General features: G+C 45.5%; 1 protein-coding gene across 1 annotated transcript in view; it reads right to left on the reverse strand.

Annotated features, from left to right (window-relative positions):
- Positions 1–9,313, reverse strand: part of ESYT3 (extended synaptotagmin 3) — a 34,151-nt gene extending 24,838 nt beyond the window's left edge. Inside the window, exons 1-4 of the mRNA XM_049814534.1 lie at positions 9,017–9,313; positions 2,400–2,441; positions 1,397–1,531; positions 779–855 (exon numbers count right to left, since the gene is read on the reverse strand). Coding sequence (XP_049670491.1) covers positions 779–855; positions 1,397–1,531; positions 2,400–2,441; positions 9,017–9,313 — 551 coding nt within the window. The remainder of the gene's footprint in view (positions 1–778; positions 856–1,396; positions 1,532–2,399; positions 2,442–9,016) is intronic.
- Between the last annotated feature and the right edge of the window lie 11,641 nt (positions 9,314–20,954).

The raw sequence follows: 20,954 nt of genomic DNA on the forward strand, positions 1-20,954 counted from the left end.
AATTGCCCACTAAACTTACAGAGCTACAGCAGCATGCAAGTGGTAATTCCCCCAGTAATTCCATTCTCCAGGCTAAACCAGGAGAGAGTTTAGCTCTGCAGTGGCTCCGATGTTAACAAAATACACGAGCTCATTCAAAACAGCCTGGGAGGTATCAAACGTTTTATCTAATTTTGTTGTTGTTGTTGTTAATAGAGCCAGAGGCAGTTTTCTGCTCAGAGAACAGCTGTAATCAGAAAAAAAAGCAAATGTGTTGGGTAGCACATGGAACAAATGGCAAGTAAAACAAGAGGATTAACCTAGGGGAAGAAATTAAAAAATAAATAGCAGTTCTGGAAGAACTTGAGAGGTTGGACTGAAGAGGAATCACAGTGGGGCAAGACAGACCAAGCACCTCCATGCCAGAGAGCCATCAGAACAGGAAATACAGTCCCAGAACTTGGGTTCTTACTGCCACGAATGGCAAAGCCGAGGGGACACATTCTTATAACCATGGCAGCAGGGATGGGCCAGAGTAGGTAACACCTAGACCTGTGCAGGTGACCCTGCTTTCTGACTTAAAGGCTGACGCACAACATCTCACTTCTGTAAGTATGGAGAACATCCAGCTGGGGGACAGATTATCTCATATCATTCTAGGTTGATATAAGAGAAGGACGTCTCCACTTCATGCTGATCTTAGTGGACCACGTGTCTAGTCCAGCATGACAACTCACACACAGGTGTCAAATGGGCAGTGAGTTAAGAACCATCTACATAACCAGTGATGCAATGTTACCATATCTGCAGGTCTAGGATAACTTGTCTGCTATCGATTTCTTTGGTGTAGGCTTTTATTCCGTTGATTCTAGGGCACTGAAATAAAGACAAACAAGATACAACATAGTTAATATCTTTCAAGTTAAGCCCAAGTGAACAGGGCTTCTCACTTCAATCAATTTGAGTACAGAAGTATTCATTAAAGACTTTGCACAACCGCATGTAAATTATGAGTAAACAACACAAGTTTTCCCCCTAAGGGGGTAGCGTGAACAGCCTTGGCAGTCCTCAAATACAGGGCTGGTTGCAAGAAGCCCACACTGCAAGCCTTAGGAAGCACTGAAAACTCCTGTTGCAAGGGTGTAACAAAGAAATGTGGATACGTGCCCCTTTTTCTATCTCCAGTCCCACGATACTGACAGCCAGGGGAAGGGATGTGTGTGCCTCCTACATGATCTTTCCTTCACGGTGAAGATGCTCAAGTCAACATGAGGAGGGAACAAAGGAGCAGCAGTGTTGTACCAATACCTTTTTGTTAAGCACTCAGAGCTATTAAAGAGCTGAACGTCAGACTCCCCTTGCATCTGAACTTTTCAGAAAAGACTGAACTGCAAGTGTTGCAAAGGATTCACACTACCTTTTCGCCAAAGTGGATCTTGGTAAAGGTGCATGTTTTCAGATGTACATTCTTTGCTCTGATTTTTGGTTCAAGAACTTCTTTAAACGTTTTTTCCATGATTGTCCCAAAGTATGGCCAAGCCTGTACAAGGACCTAAAGAACAGCAAAAGCAAAACCACACTGAAGATTCGTTGTATAAGATACCTTTTGTTGAGAAACAGACACACATTACACAACACCGGGCTATTAATGTCTGTCCTTTTAAAATACCTAGTCACTCACATTTGTGCTCTTAAGTCAACCTGATGGGAAGACCCACCTCAGTTCCTCAGAAAAGGAATTTGGTTTAGGAACTGAAGGGTGAATTTTCAGCACCATAGAGTCTATTGGCTGAGCCAGCAAAGCCCAGGGTTAAAATCTCTAAAGTACAATAGTCCCTAATTACTCTAAAGTGTCACAAAGTTCCCTGGAGTTAGGTTTATTTAGAGAGGAGTGAAATGAGCTTTTACATCAAAAAGAAAGTTCGCTAAAAAGAAAAACAGGATAGTTACTGGATGCTAATTTGCAATTTCAGCTGTTTTGCTTTGAATTCCACAGAGTCCGGTTCCACTTGACTATACCTGCTGGTGGGAGCACCTGCCTCAGAGCTCTCTGGGAACCTCTCTGGTAAGAGGAGATGCCACTACTTTTGCTTAAATAGTAATAATGGATACACATATATGTATATGCACACACACACACGCACACACACACTTGCTTTCTTTTTTTTTCTTTAAATCTCAGAATGAAGTGCTATGGTCAAATTCATCAAACCTGTATCAACCAGGCACACACTTGGCTCTCACCAAAACCTCAGTGGCAACTCTATACTTCAGCAGCTCCAAGCCTTAAGTACAGACACTGATATGATTGACCCGTATTGTAGTGACTTGATAACTTTCTCAGACTTGGCCCACAGAGTTTGTGCTGTGACGCAGCTCAGCGCAGATGGTGTCACAAACTGGAGTTCAGAGCTCCTCACCTTGTTCAGCCACTCCACTCGCTCAACATCAGGGAAGTGAACCTGAATGCAAATTAAAATAAAGTGAGTGCCACATGCCATCTGTTTCAGTGTACTGCAACACATGCAAAAGATGGAGCACGGAACATGTTTTAGAGTAAGTTGAGATCCCTCTGCCCTCATACAAACATCCTTTATAATTTATTACCTCCTTGAAAATTGTAAAAGGCAAATTGTTGCGGAGGATGCACAGGGGAAATCACGCACAGACCAATGTGATCAAGTGAAGTCCTTTTACTACAACGTTTGACACAGTTATATACCTTACGTGCTTATGCACGCGCCTTATACAATACTCTAATTGGTACAACACCCCGTTTCACACGACACTATTTTATTCTCTATTGGCTGTACAAGCTTCTTCACGAGGTGTCCAGCAGTTACTTATCTCATTCTTCGGCATCCAGGAGTTGTTTGTCAGGCTCTTCTTATCTTCCTTTTTCCCCAGCGTACAAGGACGCAACGTCCTTGTCTGCTCCGGCACTTTTGTAAACTTATGCTTCATTCCCACCTAACGGCTGGATTGCTCACATGCCTTTGCCCAGCCAAAAATCCTCAACAGCAAATAGTGAAAAATAGTAAAAGGTAAAAGAACGCACATGCGCTGATGTACCCGTACGCCTCTGGGCACATTTAAATGATTCAAGCAAGTGTCATATCCTGTTCGTGATGTAAAGCAGCATTAGGTTTCTCATCCTTCTCTTGGTCATACCTTGGGAAGCCACAGGAACCTGCTTCCCTTCAAGATCACGAGCTGTGCAGGACCTGTTTCCTGTACTGGCTCACCTCAACCAGGACACCGCACTTTGGAAAACAAGAACCTGCTTGGGAAACTCAATTTATTGGTTGCGGCAGCATTTCTCCACCAATACCAACGTAGTGCCAATGGCTTCAGGGAAAAGAAGCACCGCAAGAGTTCAAGTTTATTAGCATACACTATCATGTGTAACAGTCCAGTGTTTTCACCTCTCAGAGCTTTTTAAGATGCTAAGGACAAATTAAAATGAAGCAGTCACGCACACATCGTGTTTTCAGGTTGGACACATCAAATGCCAACAAGCAGCATACGTGTCCATTACAAAATCCTTCCAGTTCCCTGAAGTGATGACTTGTTTAATCACCATCAGGACAGTGGGATACGAGGCCGCTCTCAAGTAACTAACTAATCTCTCAGACCTCACCAAGAAGCTGCTGAATGAAGAGTCACCATCACCTTACTACAATTGCACATTAAAGTTTTATGGATGTGGTATTTTCAGCCAGTACTACAAGCTGGTAGCAGGTTATGGCAGAAGGGAAGGATGGTGCAGCAGCTTCTCAGAATGGACATTCAGGCCCTGCTCAGCTCTACGAGAGCACCCGAATACAAAGGGACTCCTTCGATTATCATCTAGCCTGATAATAGTAACTGGACAGGACAATACATTACCTCCTTACATGAGAGCTGTGAATTACACTCTTTGGTCAAAGGCTTGCTGTTCAATTCAGCGTTTTCAGAGAGGTGCTCAGAGCTGTTCCGATGGAATGGACAGCAGCTTGCCTTTTATTCCAGCTTCACGTATGATTTCAGAGCCCATTTTCCTTGCTCAAATAATGCCTCAAATTGTCTCCAATTATCAGATTAAAAAATCCAAAGTGATATTACCATATTCTTTATAAGCAATTTCTTTTGATGCTCTAAATAGCAACTATTCCATTAAATAAGACGATGCAAGTTCACTGAAATGTCAGCCTACCCAGCTCTATTTGCATGATAAAGTGAGAATACAGCACCAGAAGGGACAATCAATACCGATAAAACTGCTGCTGACATTTTACAGTAAGGCGGATTACGTGAATCAGGGGACCTTCACTTCACCTGCCAGCCTTCCATGTTTCACCAAAAGGTCCTCCGCTGGGGCACATAAATCCCAAATAGCCTGAAGGCAGCTGATCCCCAGCTCCAACGCAAGTGCCAAGCGCCAGTGCCCCACAGAATTTGTGCCACAGCTCTGGATCAGTCGCAGGCAGGGCAGAGCAGGGATGGAAGTAGCATGGTGAGCTGTCCTTCAAAAGATCTTACAGTGTGGAGAGTGAGGTGACCCAAAAGGAAGGAAAGACCAAGACTCAGGGCAACGGTTAGGCCACCACATCACAACGAGAAAGCGAGAGATCCACCAATGTTAAGCGGAGAAACATAGCACAACATAAACCACTAAAACTGGCTGGGATTATTCACTAGAGCCAAAGCTGCTAGAGATGCAACTGCAAGAGGTGACCAAGAAGCAAGCTGGTGGCTAAAGAGAGCTGGAAGAGCACACAGGAACATCAGGAAACAGGCAAAACCCATGAGGAGGTGGCAGCAGCTAGACCTACCTGAAGAAAAAGCAAAACTGAATTCACTATTTGAGCCACGGACGCCCAAACCAGACAGCCCAGGGCAAACTCCAAGAGCAACTGCCATGAATCACCTATCACTGTGTCACACCTCAGATTGCTGCGATAGGATTAGCAGCCATTTGTGGTACGTTTCCATCCTGCTCGGCACCCCCTCATTCACGTGTCTGCAACACAGCTCCTGCCCAGGCACTCTGTGCCTCAGTTTCCTTTGACAGACAGAAGAAATAGCACTGCTGGAGCTCAGAGGTACCAAAGAGCACCAGGAGCTCCTTGCCTAACACAACAGGGCTCTCACAGAGGCACACACCACAGAAATTGGCCAGCTACATGCGCTGGGTGAAAACCAGCTTTCTGCCTATTATGAAAGGCCACCAAATTTCAGTCGGTTCCCGATACCAAAGGTCAGCTGCACCCAATGGCACAAGTTCAATGAGCAGTTCTGCAGAAGAAGCGGAGCTTGGTATCCAAGTGTTGCATCTAGATTATCTGCTGCCTAGTAAGGTATCAGCTCTGAGCAAAGCCTCTCCTTCCCACAGGGCATTCCTACAACGTGCATGTCCCCCTAGCAGATGAGTTCTGCTCTAGTTCAGCCCAGTGACACCACCAAGCTCTGTTCTTGACCCAATAGCTTACTCCAAGAACTTACCGTGTCCTAACGTGTTTTGGAAGAAAACCATTTGCAGTTCCATACTTTTTAACCACGTGCTCTGGACTTCAGACTCGCTTCTGACCCTTGTTACTGGTGAGAGCCCTGACAGCAAGGTCTTGTCCTCGAGTTTGTCATCAGTACAGCACAGGTAAGAGAAGCCCGAAACACTTCCTACTAAGCCTAGGACCAGCCACCAAGAGCTGTCAAAGTTAACGCTACCCCAGAATAAGACTTAATTCTGTAGCCTTGGGCAAGTCACACTATCAAAATCAGTTTTCCCCATCTACAAAAGGAGGCATACTTCTTGCCAATATTTTAGGAACGCTGCAAAAATTACTTAGCATTTGAAAAGAGCTTTGAAGATCAAAAACACTAGGTAAGGGCCAATTACTAGCAAGTAAACAAAATGTATAAGTTTCTGCATGGCTCCACCTTGCCCTGGAGCAGGCCACACCAGCAATCATAGCAATAGCAAAAACCATGTCTGACACAACAGTGCCATTCTATTCAAATACAACACAGGAATCTATCCATCAGGGAGGTTTTTTTGTGTCTTTGGCATTTTGTTGGGGGGTTTGGGTGCTGCCTTTTTTTTTTTTTTTTTAAGGGACAGGGTTTTTAGCTCCCTGTGCTGTGGCAAAAAAAAAAAAAGTCTAAACAAGCCTTTTGCATGAACAAGGGATCAACAGGCAAAGTTTTAAGAGGACTGTTCTATAGCCAGTAGTATCAATTTCTCCTGGTAAAAGGAATTTAACATCAGGAAGAAACCCAGCATACTTGGACGTTCTCACCTGCAACCACCTACCAGCTGCAAAAGCAACACAGAGGAGTCACCACCACCCTCAGGAGCCAGAATAAAGGTCAAAGCCCAGCTACCTCTGCCGCGGGGAACTGACTGGTTTTACAAAAGTCATGCCAAAGGTTGCACAGGCTGAAGTGAGAAAATCTCACCTCGACGAGCCACAGATCTGGTTCTGCTCGACACGAGCAGATTTCCAGCCTGGTTTCCTAAGGAAGCACAGCCTGCCCACGTAAGCAGCCTAGCACAGGAATGCCTCTATTCCAAACTCGCTGGCTGGTTTCAGCCAAGAAACTGGTGCTGCAAAATAACCTGCAGATTCCCTGGAACAGATGGTTGAGTAGATGAGGGAAACCCTCCCAGCATCCCCCCCCGAAGGAAAGGCTGCAATATGAACGCATCTCCTAACGACTGATAACAGGACTGAGCGGAACCCGAGTCGCATTTGAAGGAGCTACTGCACTGCTCTTAGGAAGAACAAGTCGCATTTGAAGGAGCTACCGCACTGCTCTTAGGAAGAACGGGTTTTAACCAAGTAGCGCAACCAGTGATGGGTCTTAACTCTTCACTGGACGGATCCTCCTCATTTTACTACAGGGCATGTGAGGAGACAACTATTTACCAACACCATAAAACACTGCCGTTGCTTCACACCTCCAGAACCTTTCCTAGGATTGAAACACTGCAAATCCAACCGATGTTCCCCCTAGCCTGAATTATATTCCTACTCCCACCTCTGCATGTCAGGAGAGAAGAATGCAAGGGACATTTTTAGAGCTGTTTCAATCGAAGGCTCATGAACGCTGAAAGGCAAAAAATGAAAGATAAAAAAAGACGATACCACAGAGAATAAACTGAATAGAGAGCAGGCGAGAATCAGCCTCCAAGACTGACACAGGGGAGAAGTAGAAGATCAAATCGAGGAAGGGGATAGAAGGAAAATTGAAACTGAGGAGTTAAAAAAACCCATCAAGTGTGGCGTGGAGGCAAACAGCAATTGCTGAAGAACAAAAATTACCAACATGAAAAAGGAAAGGCGGAGACTTAGCAATATGGCTAAAAGCTAAAACTAAAAGCAGGCGGTGCAGCCCCTTTATCCTTAGGTCCCACCTCCTGCCTTCCAGCACCCAGCTCCAGGAATCCACAGGTCACCAGTAAGGCCTCTGAAGAGCCTGGCTCCAGGTTCTCTGAGAGCACCTGCTAGGCAGTGGGAGCCAGCGGTGAGATCCCCCTCAGGGATCTCCTGAAGGAGGCTGAGCAGCCCCAGCTCCATCGGCCTCTCCTCACACAGCAGGTGCTCCAGCCCCTGGCCATCTCCGGGGGCTCTGCTGGAGTCTCCCCGTTTGTCAAAACCTCTCCTGTGCTTGGGGGACACAGCGCTCCCCGTGCAGCCTTGTGAATACCGAGTACAGGGCAATCAATAATCCCTTCCGTTGACCGCCTGCCCATGCGCTAATGAAGCTGACGCTTTCAACCACAAAACCTAAGAACGTTTGAGACTGCCTTTGTGTGTGTCGGGGGGCAATTCTGATTTTTTCAGCGATGACTAAGAGGCTCAATTTCTCATCGCTGAGATGCAGGGCACTTGAGGATAAAACACAACATCATTGTCGCAGCATCAGGGCAAGAGCTGACACCACCACACTCATTAATGCTCCGAGTTGTTTCAAACACTCAATAAAAACAAGCAGAAACCTCATTCAGAGACAGACTTCTGGGCCCAGTGGGAGGGAACACGTGCAGGGAGCTGCACCGGCTCTGCTAGGAGACCCTGGCCTCGCTTCTCGAGGTGCCAACTGCCTTCATTTCCCACAGTATTAAGGAGAGCCAAGTGCTGTAGGCTATATAAAAGAGTTTGCTGACTATAAGTGTCTCCACGCAACACTCCTTACAAATGGAGCTCTTTGATATTCTCTTTCTTACAAGGAAAGCGTTTCCCTACCAGTCCCTGACATGTTTTTAAATGCTAAGCAAATGACAACGAAGAAAAGAAAAACAAACCTGCATCATCCTTTTCCATTAGCCCACCAAGGCTACCCGACAAATAACCAAAGACATAGCATAAAACGTGCGGCTCTATTTTCAAGTTCCTTCACTTTAAAACCTAGAGTGGTTAGGAACAAACGCGAAGAACAAACAGGGATTGGCTTTCCATACCACCAAGAGATGGCTCTTTAAAGTTAAATACTTGGGGTTTAGCAAGCAGAGAATATTATGTTTATCGATTTTTAATTCTTTTTTTTTTTCCAATGCCGCTGAAGAGAAGGGGAGAAAACCTTTTCGATGAGAAGCTCTAAAATAACTGTCCCCTACACCAGAATACCTGCAGTGCAACAGCACGTGCTCGGAAGAAGATTTCTCCGGGGATACAGCAGTCTATTTTACAAGCACGCTGCCAGCAACACGCACATTTCCTGGACTAAAACAACTTCCAGCTTAGCACTCACTTTGCCGAGCAAGACTTCCAAGTCAGAGACGGCACTGCTCGGTCCGAGGCATCACCGCCACCTCTCTTTTTTTGCCCTTCGGCTGCTCACGACGGAACACCCCGCTCTACCGTACCGCTCCCGCCGCACCGCCGGGCGCTCCCCAGCCACGCAGCCCGGAGCCGCCCGCCCGCCCGCCCGCAGCGTCCCCGCTCCCGGGGGCTCCCGCCGCTGCTGCGGGGGGTTGGGGGGGTGGGGGGGGGATGCGATGCGGGTCGGCGCGGAGGGGCGCGGCGCACCTCCGCTGCCCCCGGTCCTCACTCACCCAAGCCGGCAGGTGCCGGTCGGCCAGGCCCCGGCACACCGCCTCCCGCTCGTCCTCCAGCAGCGCGAAGGCGGCAGCCAGCCGGTCGCGCTTCCACCGCCGGTTGCGTCCCCAGCACAGCCACAGCGCCAGCCCCAGCAGCACCCAGCTGCCGCTCAGCCCCAGGTACCCCGCCAGGTAGACGGGACCGAGCCACAGCAGCGCCCGCGCCGCGGACGAGAGCAGCAGCCGCGGCAGGGCGCCCGGCCGCCGGCCGAAGGCGGCGGCGTTGGGGCGGGAGGCAGCCGCGGGATTCATGGTGCGCTCCGGAGCCGCCCCCCCCGCCCGCCCCCCGACTCCGAGGGGTCGCCCCTGCCGAGTGCGCCCTCCCCGCTGCCGCAGCCGCAGCCGCAGCTGCCCCCGCCCGGCGGGGAGGCGCGCCCCGCGCCGCCGGGGCGCCCGCCCGTCCCCGCCGCCAGCGCCCCGCCCCGCCGCGCTATGGCGCCCCCTAGCGAGCGCGCCGCGAAGCACCGGCGGGGCAAGCCGCGCCAAGGGGCGCAGCCCCCGCGCCAAGGGGCGCAGCCCCCCCCACCCGCGGCCAGCGCGCCGCCGAGGGGGGCAGCTCCCCCCGGGCTCTCGCACGCAAGGGGCGGGCGGCCCTGCCGGCCGGTCTGGCTTCCCCGAGGGCCCCCCGGCACCGGTCTTGGCGGGGGTAGCCTCGGTCATGCCATCCGAGCGGGGAAAGGGGCGAGAGCGGGGAGCGGCGGAGGAACAGCTGCCGAAAAGGCGTCGCTCCCGCCGGCCCAGGGGCGGCTGTGGTTCAGGCTGCGAGACGGGGGTGGGATCACCCACCACGGAAAAGGAGGCTGCCCCTGGAGGGGCCTGGCTCGGCCCAGCCGTTGCCGTGGTCCGTCTCTTTCAGTGGACCCAGCCAAATCCCACTGTGACTGCCCGCTGCTCAGTGCAGAAGGATACGAGGCGGAAACAACCTGTTGGTTCTGGACACTCGCTGCTTGGAAGAATAAGAGTACTTTTTCTCTCCTGCTGTTTTGATTTCGATGGGGATATCGTGGGGATTCAGATTTTGAAATACTGAGAATTATGCATTAGGGAATGCGGCATTATTTGGGAACCATAAGACACTTTCTGAGATGCTGAGAGTAACTCAGCGGTATTAATTCCACACCTTTCGGTGTATGCCTTAAGAGACAGGCTGTAATTGTACAGTTCTACACTGTGTTTTCCACCGCAGTTTCCCCTGGATCAGGCAAATGCCACTCTTTGTTCAGTGGATAAGTCTGGAACATCAGTGAATGATGCCAGCTTTTATTGTGGCCCCTTTTTGATATTGGTGCACAAAATAACAAATGATGAGCCAGACACAAACCTCCAAGAAAAGGAAGATGACCGTGACTGGGGAGAACTAGGTTTGGCCTCCCCTTTGCCAGTCAATAAATCAAACAATACCGCAAGTGATCCTCATTTGTATGCCAATCATTGTGCATGACTGATCTGGGACAGAAATCAGTTCAGGCATCTGAAAAAATCAAGCTTCAAATGCCTCACGTTAGACAAACTCATGCATGAGACATCTACTATTTACAGGTACTTTTGGAAACAACCCCCCTAATCTTTCCTTTCTGTCAAATGACGATGAATATGCTTTTCTTCCTGGGGGTGTTGCAAAGATAAATCATTATAAAACACACTTAAAAAAATACTTCTTTATACAGTGGGCAACAACCCTCCAGAACTTGGAGGAGGCTGCAAGGCAGACAGTATCAGAGGGTCCAAAAAGGGATTAGATAAATTTTCAAACAACAAGGCCCAGAAATGTATTCCCTATCATCGTGGATACAACAGCTGCGGATGCTGGGGGAGGTTGAGGGAAAAGGACTGCAGAAAATGACAGGGCTCATGCTCTCTCACTAAACAGCAACTCCTATCGCCACCGAGAACAAGTGGACCAGTGATCTGACTCCAGAGGGCATTTCTGTTTGTAAAGCTGGAAAGAAAGACCAGAAACTGATGGATCTAACAGCTGAAGGAGTATCTGCCCTTTTGATATCATACATTAAAAATCACGCAATGGTTAGTTTGCACAATTGCATGTATTAGGAAATATGTTTACATGCAAAACCACACCTGGTTTTGTTCTAACTGTGACCAAAGACTTGTTATTTTTCCCTACTGCCCATAAAGCTTTGCAAAACATTTTCAGTATCACATTTCAGCCATGGGGTGAAACATCACATGGATAATCTCAGCCCTGAAGTCTGACCTTTCAGAAAAACAGAAGCTTCTGGAAAAAAGGGGGGGCTCTTTTAGTGATTTGAAGACTTAGAAGGTTGCTTTTGCTACCATGGGAAGCTATAATAAAAGGTAGATCCAGTGTTTTCCTCCTTCAAATTACTAGTCCTAAGGAGTTTGAGATGTTTAGCTCAAACTCGGAGAGCTATGCAGTTTAGAAGCACCAACAGGTGGCAGCTTATTGAGCAGGAAAAACAGTGGGGCTGCAGTGAAATACATACTGGCTAATTTAATCAATAACTACAATTTGGGTTTTTTTTTTTCTTATTCTTCACTCAGCTGGTCACAAAAACCTAGGTTCAGGTCAAAGGATAGTAAAGAGCGCTCCCTCTGTCCAAACGAGCAGAGCACTTTCAGTCCGGCAGCACAGCCCACAGCTGCTGTTTAGTGAAGCAGAGGCTTCCCTAAAAGCAGAACTCCATGTCCCATCCTGCACTGTCCCCCAAGACCCTGAGCTCACAAACAGCCACACTCTCTTGGGCACTGCTTGCTCCTTTGCTGCCAACTCTTTACCTTGTGAAGAGGCAATTCCCTTCTAGATCTAAAGAGGTTTTAGGAACTTTAAACAATTACACAAATAATATAACATTTCCCTGAACTATTAGCTCCTGCTACTTAAAATTTTAGAAGTTGAACAAAAGAAGAGGAGTAGAGGTGAAAAATTACTTTTATCGTAACAGCTTATACAGAGCTGTTCTCAAACCAAATACTGTGCTCATGAGAACAAGATAAATCAATAGCCTTTGAGTCCTCTGTTAACTCTGTTTATGATGGATAGTAGCTTCCCTTTAAGGAATAATTCTTTCCTGCGGTTTTCTTAAATGTCAGAGGAAATACTGAATTACCGATCAAGACCACAACTTAAGACCTATCAATTTCCTATTGGGGCAAGTATGATCTTGACTGCAGCATTCTGCTTTCAAGCACCAGATATCTGAGCCACTTGAAGCCACTCTTATTTTCAATTACAGGGAAATTCCACAACCTGTTTCTCCCAATATACACAGGACAGTCACTAAGGTAATGACCCAAGGCTATTGTTCTGGCCTGTGACAATCTTCACCTCTGATTTAACTTGACGAGACATCAGCACTGTAGCTTATTAACACTATGATAAAAGCATATGTTGTAGCTGATTATGACACAGAGATTTTACAGAAACGGCAGGGCTTTGAAAATGTATTAGTACTAAATTTGCTGTCTCTCAAGCTGGCCATGGTAACTAAGGCAACCCACTTTAAAGGTGGGGAGTTATGAAAAACCACTGCCAACGCTTTTTCTTTTAACTATAGAGAATATGCAAAGGAATTAATCTGAAATATCGATTTAAGTGCATACCAATGAGATATCAAAGGGTTTACTGAAGAGACTTTCTAACTTAACTTTCTTGTGGCATCAGGGTTTATGACCAGTGTGACATTCCCACATTAATGCTAGCAAATATTAGAGGTGCACTATGTCTTTTCTCTGTGCATCCACAGCAAAACAGAAAACACATAAGGATAAAACCTTACTTCTTGCGTTAACAGAATGACTTCTGTATCAAGACCTGATTAAAGCATTTGCTCCTTTTGGCACTCCTTATCACTTGACAATGAATTATTGTTTACTTTCCTCTGGGTTCATACTCTCCATCCATGCACTGTTCACTCTGTTAAGCAAAGCCATATCCAGACTCTGCGTATCCTGGGACAAAAGCCTTGTATCTACTCCTACTGTCTGTTCTCAAGCAAACACTCTCTGGAGTGCATTTCCCTGGGGAAAGCTGTGGCTCCTACATTCTGTTTGGCTCTGTCCAGAAATTAAATATGAGCTGGGCAGCTAAAATAAGCCGGTGTTACACTGTTCAGCCAGGTATATTATTCTGGCTGGAGATGTGTAATTTGTTCATGAAAATAATTATGTAGGTATGTATGTCCTGTTTTGGGAAGCATTCCATTGGCATAAAACAATACCAACCTCAAGCCTAGCTGTGGGATACTGACTAGCTAAACCATGCCTAATCTAGGACTAACTGGTATTATCTGTAAACCTGGTCTGGGCTGGTAAAGCTAATGGGATTTCTTCTCATGTGAAACATAATCACACGCAGAAGACTGCAAAACCAGGGCTTTAGTTGGGAATACGTGCAAAGCCGTGCTGGGAGCACGTGGCCCTTGCTTTTAAAAGCTCTGCTTCACTGTGCTCACTCTCCCATACCATGCCTTGTGTCTGCCTGGTTCATGGCTTCTCACTGCTTTTGTACAGCAGGCAGTAAAGAGAGGCACTGAACAGCTGGTACTTTTGGAATATTACAAAACCAGTAACAGCAATTTTTTTCACACATCCACTTACTCTTTCTACAGCGGGGCCATTAATGTGTGGGCAGTGCAGTAGGATGCAGAGTACCCACCACAGTAAGTAAAAGGGTGGTGTGGGCCAGTGCCCCTTGCCCAGCCTTGCCCTTCCTGCCAGCAAATCCCACACCGCTCCGTTGCAGTGGACATCTGGGTTAGCAGAGCACTGAGAAAAGCTGTGTCTTGTATACACAAATTATGTAACTGCACAGGTGAGGCACAAGAACGTGAAAAAATACAAAGCGCAATCTACGATGGCAGCAGAGGGAGAGAAAAAATAAACAATCCTTACAGTGAGGACAGCATTTTCCAGTTCTTCAGAGATGGCCTGTGAGCTGGAGCTGTCACTTTCCTGGCTCTGGGGACGACTCAGACTTTCTCACAAGACACATCAGCAGACATTTGTGTTATCTTGGAGCATGCACTGACCTATTAGCAGCTGGTGCCACCTGCTGAACATAATAGCTTTTACTTCAGGAAGGCAGGCTACAGAAAATAGAGCTAGAGCAGCGCTTATCTGAGGGTAGTTATGAACCATTATCCTGGGACAGATCCCTGGATGCTGTCACAAGGTGGCTTTGCATCCCATCATTGCTATTAGTATGCAGACCAGATTTGGTAAGTAATTTATAATCTGGATTAAGGAAAAATAATTTCTTACCTGGAAAGTCAAATCTTACTGAAATTAGATTGTATTTCACATATCACAGAATCAGCAGAGAACTGCAATGAGCATGGGGAACTTCAGTTTATTTTTAAAAGACTTTGCTGAGTACAACTTCTGTTACTGTACTGTACATTTTGATCTCAGAAGCAGAGTCTGTTAAATCTGTTTGTTTCAAATTTTGCCATTAATATACATGAATTTATTCCATTTTTCTGTTTGAACAATTTTATCTGCAACAGGATCCGTGAGCGCAAGATACAATGTCTTCAGTCTAAAAACAGCACAATGCATTTCTTGGAGGATAAAATATTTTATATATTTTGTTATGTCAGTTAGTGAAAGGCAAGCAAGAAAACCCTAGGAAAAAAATTAGTCTCCACATTCTTCTAAATCCTTTTCTACTTTGCTGAGTGAAAGACCATGCTGGTACAGGGTACTGACACACATTAGGCTATAAAAATTGCCTTTCAAGTGCATGATGAATTTCCAGAACAAGCTTATTAAAAATGTATAGTTTAGTCTGTAATCTGTACAATTTACATCTTGCTATGTTTTAAGTGCTTAAAGGACTTGACTGAGCTCACAGAAACCTCTTCTTTAAGGAATTCAAGTGCTCAACCTTTTTGAAGCACATTAAAAGTGTCAAGCAGTGGAGGAAGATAATTCATGAACTACAGAACTGCTGTCCCAGCAATGGTGAAACCAGGAAGAAGAAACTTTCCCGGTTACATTTCTTGTAGGGCTGCATCTTGTTTAGCTGACTCTTTCCATTTGAAGTGTCACAAAACAAAGGGGTTTCTTGATAAACTGGACCTTATCCCTCTCTACAACTACCTGAAAGGAGGCTGTAGTGAGGTGAGTGTTAGTCTCTTTTCGCAAGTAACAAGTGATAGGACAAGGGGAAACGGCCTCAAGTTGTGCCAAGGGAGGTTTAGATTGGATATTTGGAAAAATTTCTTCACTGGAAGGGTTGTCAAGCATTGGAACAGGCTGCCCAGGGAAGTGGTTGAGTCACCCCTGGAGGTATTTAAAAGACGTGTAGCTGTGGTGCTTAGGGACATGGTTTAGCGGTGGACTTGGCAGCATTAGGTTTACAGTTGGACTCGATGATCTTAAAGGTCTTTTCCAACCTAAATGCTTCTATGACTATGATTCTATGCTTTACCTAATAACAACATCCCTATGAAGCTAGTTTCTTTACACCCCAGCTTTGAAGAAGTAATGGATAGATCATCTGCTACACTTTCTCCCCCCAGAAGGAAAGGAGGGAGGTAAAACCTGAAACTTTCTGCTCCTTTCTTTCTGCTGCAGGGCTCAGTCATAACTGCACCTTTAATAAAGTCCAGTTAAATTGCAGATTTGCCAGAGGACTCTTCATGTCTGTGGTCTGTGCTTGACACGGTGTGGGACACAGACCAGATTCAGACCTACAGAGTAACAACAGGAGCAACACATGTGAAACTGTGAGGAATGCTGTTTGCCTTTTTGCCTGCTCAGACATCCCTTCATCTTAATGGATCCTGACACAGGAACACCTGCCTGCCATCTCCCACTTGGAGCGTGGGCTGCCAAAGATGGCACAGGCACAGTTTGCAATGGCACAGCCGGGCTGGCAATTCAGTCAGTCGGAAGCTACTTTCCTTGAGTCAAGTTATTGCCAAGGAGCAATGACAGCATCTTGCCTCTCTGCGAGGCTGCGCCTCCCAGCTCCTGCTGAGTTCCTGCTTAGCGTGCTTAGCCTTTTCTTTGAGAAAGAAAAATATATACAGCCTGACTGAAGAGCTCCCTCTGAAGAGCTCCTACCACCTGTTTTCAGGGTGTGCTTTCCGCAAAGAGCTGATGCTCTAAAATGAAGACCTTAATTTGGGGAAGTGCTGCCTTCAAAGCTCCAGAAAGGTCAGTGAAAAGCCTGTTCACAGCAGAATCAGTGCCATATCCAATAGTGTCCTGAAACCCCTCTGGGCAGGCAGAACTGCTCTGTGCCAGAGTTTTGCACCTGAAGACATGCACCGGGTGAATTTTCATATGACTTTTCTTAGCTTGTCATGAGCAGCTGCAGCACACAAACAAGCTCAAGACTTAAAAGAATTGCACAGTACTGTGGCAGTAGGTTACTAAGCCAAAATTGGCTTCCTTTACCTAGTGTTTCTCCCTTCGCAGCAATGTGTACCCTAGAACTGAATGAGGTTAAGCACAGAATGATGAATTGTTTGGACTGGGAAAAGATGTGATGGCATTAGATGGGTTTTATAAAACCCAAAGGGACTGAGAAAAACTTGAGGGAAGAAGGCAGCTTTGGAGTAACGTAACACAGCTGCTCACAAACACAAGATCCCCATCAAGAGGAACATGAGATTACAGTATGCTCAGCAGATTCAAAGCCCACCTCAGCCACTTCACCACATCCCTGCGACACAGACAGCGGGGCCCCATGGGCTACACCTGAGCTTTTACTACTGTCCATCCAAAAGGGATGACAGGCAACATCTCAGCTTGACCATTAAACCCTCACACAAGCATGTTGACAGTTTGTCTTCAGCTTACTGTACTAAACTGCATGGTGTAGTTACAAAGTCCTCCCTGTGCACAAGTGGAATAGTATCCTGGATCTCTTTTTATAAAGAGTTTTCCCTCTGCACCTGCTCCAGCTCATTGCTGGCAAGTATGAGACCACGCAGACTGCAAACCAGCAGCTAAAGCAATATTCATCCCAAGATTATTTTTAAAATCTTGGAAAGTTTGAAAATCCTCAGAAGATTCCTTCTTTTCAGTAAAAGTGCTAATCCACGGCCCAGATGCTATCTCTCCAGCAGTGAGCATGCTGAACAATAAGGCCTCCAGGGCCTTGTACCACAGCTCTTCCTATAATCTCTTAGTGGCCTCTGCTGGCCAGGACTGAGATCCTGGGATCTGTTTAAGTGTTAGCAGTCCTGAATGCAGCTAAGAGTTACATAGGTATTTTATTGGTGACAACAGCAGAGACACCGTCTACAGCGCTGCATTAATCTGCAAGCATCCCACCTGATGCTGAGCACCTTGCTCAAGTCGGTCACTGACAGTAATACAGTAGCAAGGGCCTTGCAAAATAGCCCAGATTTTCCATGCTTTTCCAACTTTTGTGTGGAGGTGCAGGTATCCTTGCTGGTATGGGAGGCTCTCTAAGCTATGTCCTAGAGAAAACTCTTCCCAAAGACTTCTTCTGTTACCCAGATCTTTGGAAAGTGATAAAAGTGCCTAAGTGGTATATTGAGATTGGTACTCAAGAGTAGATGTCCTCTATTATGGATAAAAAGAGAAGTGCATAGAAAAGTAAGCAAATGCTTAGCACTGAGGAACATCAGAATAAGTGACTAGAAACACATCATTGGCTGTTGCAAACTATTTGGCTCCATTACATTTAGGTGATTGTCTGACCTGTAGTTCAACGTACATAACACTAATGCTATTAAAGCCCATTTCCAGGAGCTGAAACTGGGGTAGAGAAGTTAAACAATTGGCTCAGTAATACAGTGAGGAATCCTAGCTGGTCTCTGGTTTCCAAGCCAATGGTTGCAGTGTAGTTGTGGACCCAGTCTTATTCAGAAAGCCAGAGAGAATGTTATTGAATCAGGGAAGCCAGTGCTACATCTAGGCTTGTGGTAACTGGAGTCATTGTTTACTGCTCTCGTGCTTAGACTTGTAAGGTTTAAAAAACCCCGAAACATACAACCTCCAAATGAAAATAATATTTTTTGCTTTTGGAAGAAGGTAGCAGTTGATATACTCTTCCTCTTCTATGAGTTTTATTTCAGATGGCAAATACTGTTCATTCTCAGGGTAAATTCAATTGTTGCGTGTTAAATGCTCACAAACAGGTCTTTAGGAAGTAGCATTTCAGTGCAACCACTTGGAGCTCTGGACATGAAATTCTTATGTTTTCACTGTGTACTTGCACTAGAAAGATAATTTGTCTGAAAAATTAGCTAGCTTCTGAGAGTCAGTTTCTAGAACTTCAGGCTCGCTACCTTCATTTATAACCATCCTTTACCAGGTCAAATTCAATACACAGGAAATTTAAAGAACAGAACATTTTTTCCTGAGGAAGTATTTGTCAATGAGAGATGAAATTCTCCCCCTGCAGGGAGAAGGCACAAGCGTCTGTAGTTGCTCACAAGCAAGGAAGGAAGGAGGGGCACTGTCACAGGCCAAGACAGTTTCCTTAACCCAGACAGGGAATGTTATTAGCAGAAGGGCTATACTAATTTTTGTAATCTTTACTTTTTGTACAGTCCTATCCTATTGTATGTTTTAGCAGACTATGAAAGGGCTTGAGATTGGGAAAAAAAATCAATACAGAAATGAGCTACCCCCTATCAAGAAAATAAGTATTTGTATCTGTGTGTTATAGTACACTATGTTACACAGGACTGTCTGTTACAACAGACCAGAAAACACAGAGCTGATGGAGAGATATCCATCTTAGCTCCTGTATCATTAACAGGTTTGCTACTGATGGCAGCAGAAGTTCTCACTAGCAATCACTGTTCCACTATAGCTTCTTGTGTTGGACATGAAATATTCCTGGCAAAAAATCTTGATGGGTGCAATTCAGAATCACTGAAGTCAAACTTTGGATGTGATTGCTGTCTTTGGATTTGAAACTGAGTCTTCTGTTAAACCTTCAGCTTTATGTGGTGCTGTAGGAATATCATAAAATAAGACACTGACTGGTAGTATGCATGGCTGGGAGTCATCTACTCTTCCAAGAACAGCATTTTTATGGTGAAGGTGTGAACAGAAGTGCTCTCAAAGAAATGGAAAATATTCTGGTTACTTAGCACTTCAGCTGAGAGATCTTGCCAAAAAGACTGCAAAAAGCATACGTCCACTATTTTCTGACCCTCAGAAAAATAGCCTGCTTTCCTGGTGTTCTCCCCTAACTTAGCGTAAACTCAGCTTTCCAGTTTATCTTGGTTTTCTTCTTACCTTCCCAATACTAGGGAGTATAAATTCCCTGCTGCTAGAAGAATATAAAGTTACCCTACCATTATAAACAGATATTTTTCTCTTTGTTTCTCTGTGGCAGGTTGGTGGTCTTCCACTGAAGGAACTCTCTTTGAGAGATATCATAGCTCCATGTTCTTCCCCTTACCTTCCAATCAGTTTCCAATCTTTTATGGGCTCCTGATTCCAGTAGTTGCCTATGGAAAAGCCTGTTGATACAGAAAAGAGAAATATTTTATTTAAAAAAAATAAAAATCTCCTGCTTCACTAAAAAGAATACCTACAAAATTTGCGTTTCATATATTATAAAGAAAAACAAATTAAAAACTCCCCCCCCTTATTTCTCTGTTATGGTTCTAATTAAAAGGTTTAGGGGAGATTTTTCTTTTAGCAAAATTTTCCTTATTGACGTCATTAAGAACTTCTGTTTCCCTACAAGCAATCTGGTCATTAGAACATAAGCTTAAGGTTGCCATTACCACGGAATTTATGTGTAAATAATTGAGATACATGCTACCTTGCAGCCAATCAGTAGTCAAAACTATATCTGCTGGGAAATGTAAAGGAAGACTAAATTTTTTTAAAATTTAAAGAGAGAGAGAGAAGAGTCAGAAAAACTCCAAGGCAGGAATGTTCCTATCATTCTCTCCCACATAGAAGAAAAATTGTTAATCTCTGGGGAAAACTTGAGAGAAGGTTCTTTATGCCATAGTAACAGAACTCTGGAGCCCCTTGCCAAAGGAAACTGGAATGGCAAAAAATCATGTGGATTCAAGGGGAGAATGGACAAGTACTGAGAGAAGAGGTTTGTTGAGGTTTAGTGTATCAGGCTCAGGAAATCCCTGAGATAAGAACAGTTGGAAGCTGGAAGAGTTTTGGAGGAGTATTGTAAGTGCTTGTCCTTACCGTCCTCTAAGTGGTTACTTACAGATACTGTGATAACTCTTGATCTGAACCCTTAGGCCACTCTTACATTTCCATGATGCAAAACAATAGGGTGGTGTGAGAAGTCCCCCTACAGGATATGATCACAGCTTGGTGCTTTCCATTACACATTACTGGGGGACTGGAAGGTGGGAGTAAGTCAAGGGTTAAGTCCACCCCACTGAACCATTCAGCACTGTGTAGTGGCTGTACTGTGAGGGCTGCTACCCTCCCAGCTGTACACCCCACTCCCTCATCCTCCCATTTACAGTGGCTGGGGGGCCAGATGCCAAACCAGGTCTATTTGTAGATCTCCACCAGCAGAACCACTCTGTTGTCTTTTTCGTGACATCCACTGTGGTGGCAGGAGAAATCATAGATAGAAACTGAGTCCTGTATAATTCTTTTTTAGGCGAGTTCTCTTGCAAAAGGCTAAAATGTTCCATTTGTTTCAAATAAAGTGCCATCTGGAGATGCTTCTTCAACAACGGCAGGGTCAGAGTCCCACCGTAGCCTGCAAGCTAATAGTAATAACAAAAGCCTGTCCTATCCCATCTACCAGCAAAATCAGCAAAATCTGGTGAGATGGGATATGCCATTCACAACTGAGTGAGCGTGAAGAAGACAAAGATAGTGTTTACTGAGAAAATGTTCCTCTTCCAAACACCACAGCCACTAAAGTCACAATTGATTTAAAACTGGAAACACAATAGTAGCCCTGTTCCTTCTCTTTATCCAA

The sequence above is a fragment of the Accipiter gentilis genome, chromosome 1 (genome assembly GCF_929443795.1).
Source record: "Accipiter gentilis chromosome 1, bAccGen1.1, whole genome shotgun sequence".
NCBI classification, from domain to species: Eukaryota; Metazoa; Chordata; class Aves; order Accipitriformes; family Accipitridae; genus Astur; species Astur gentilis.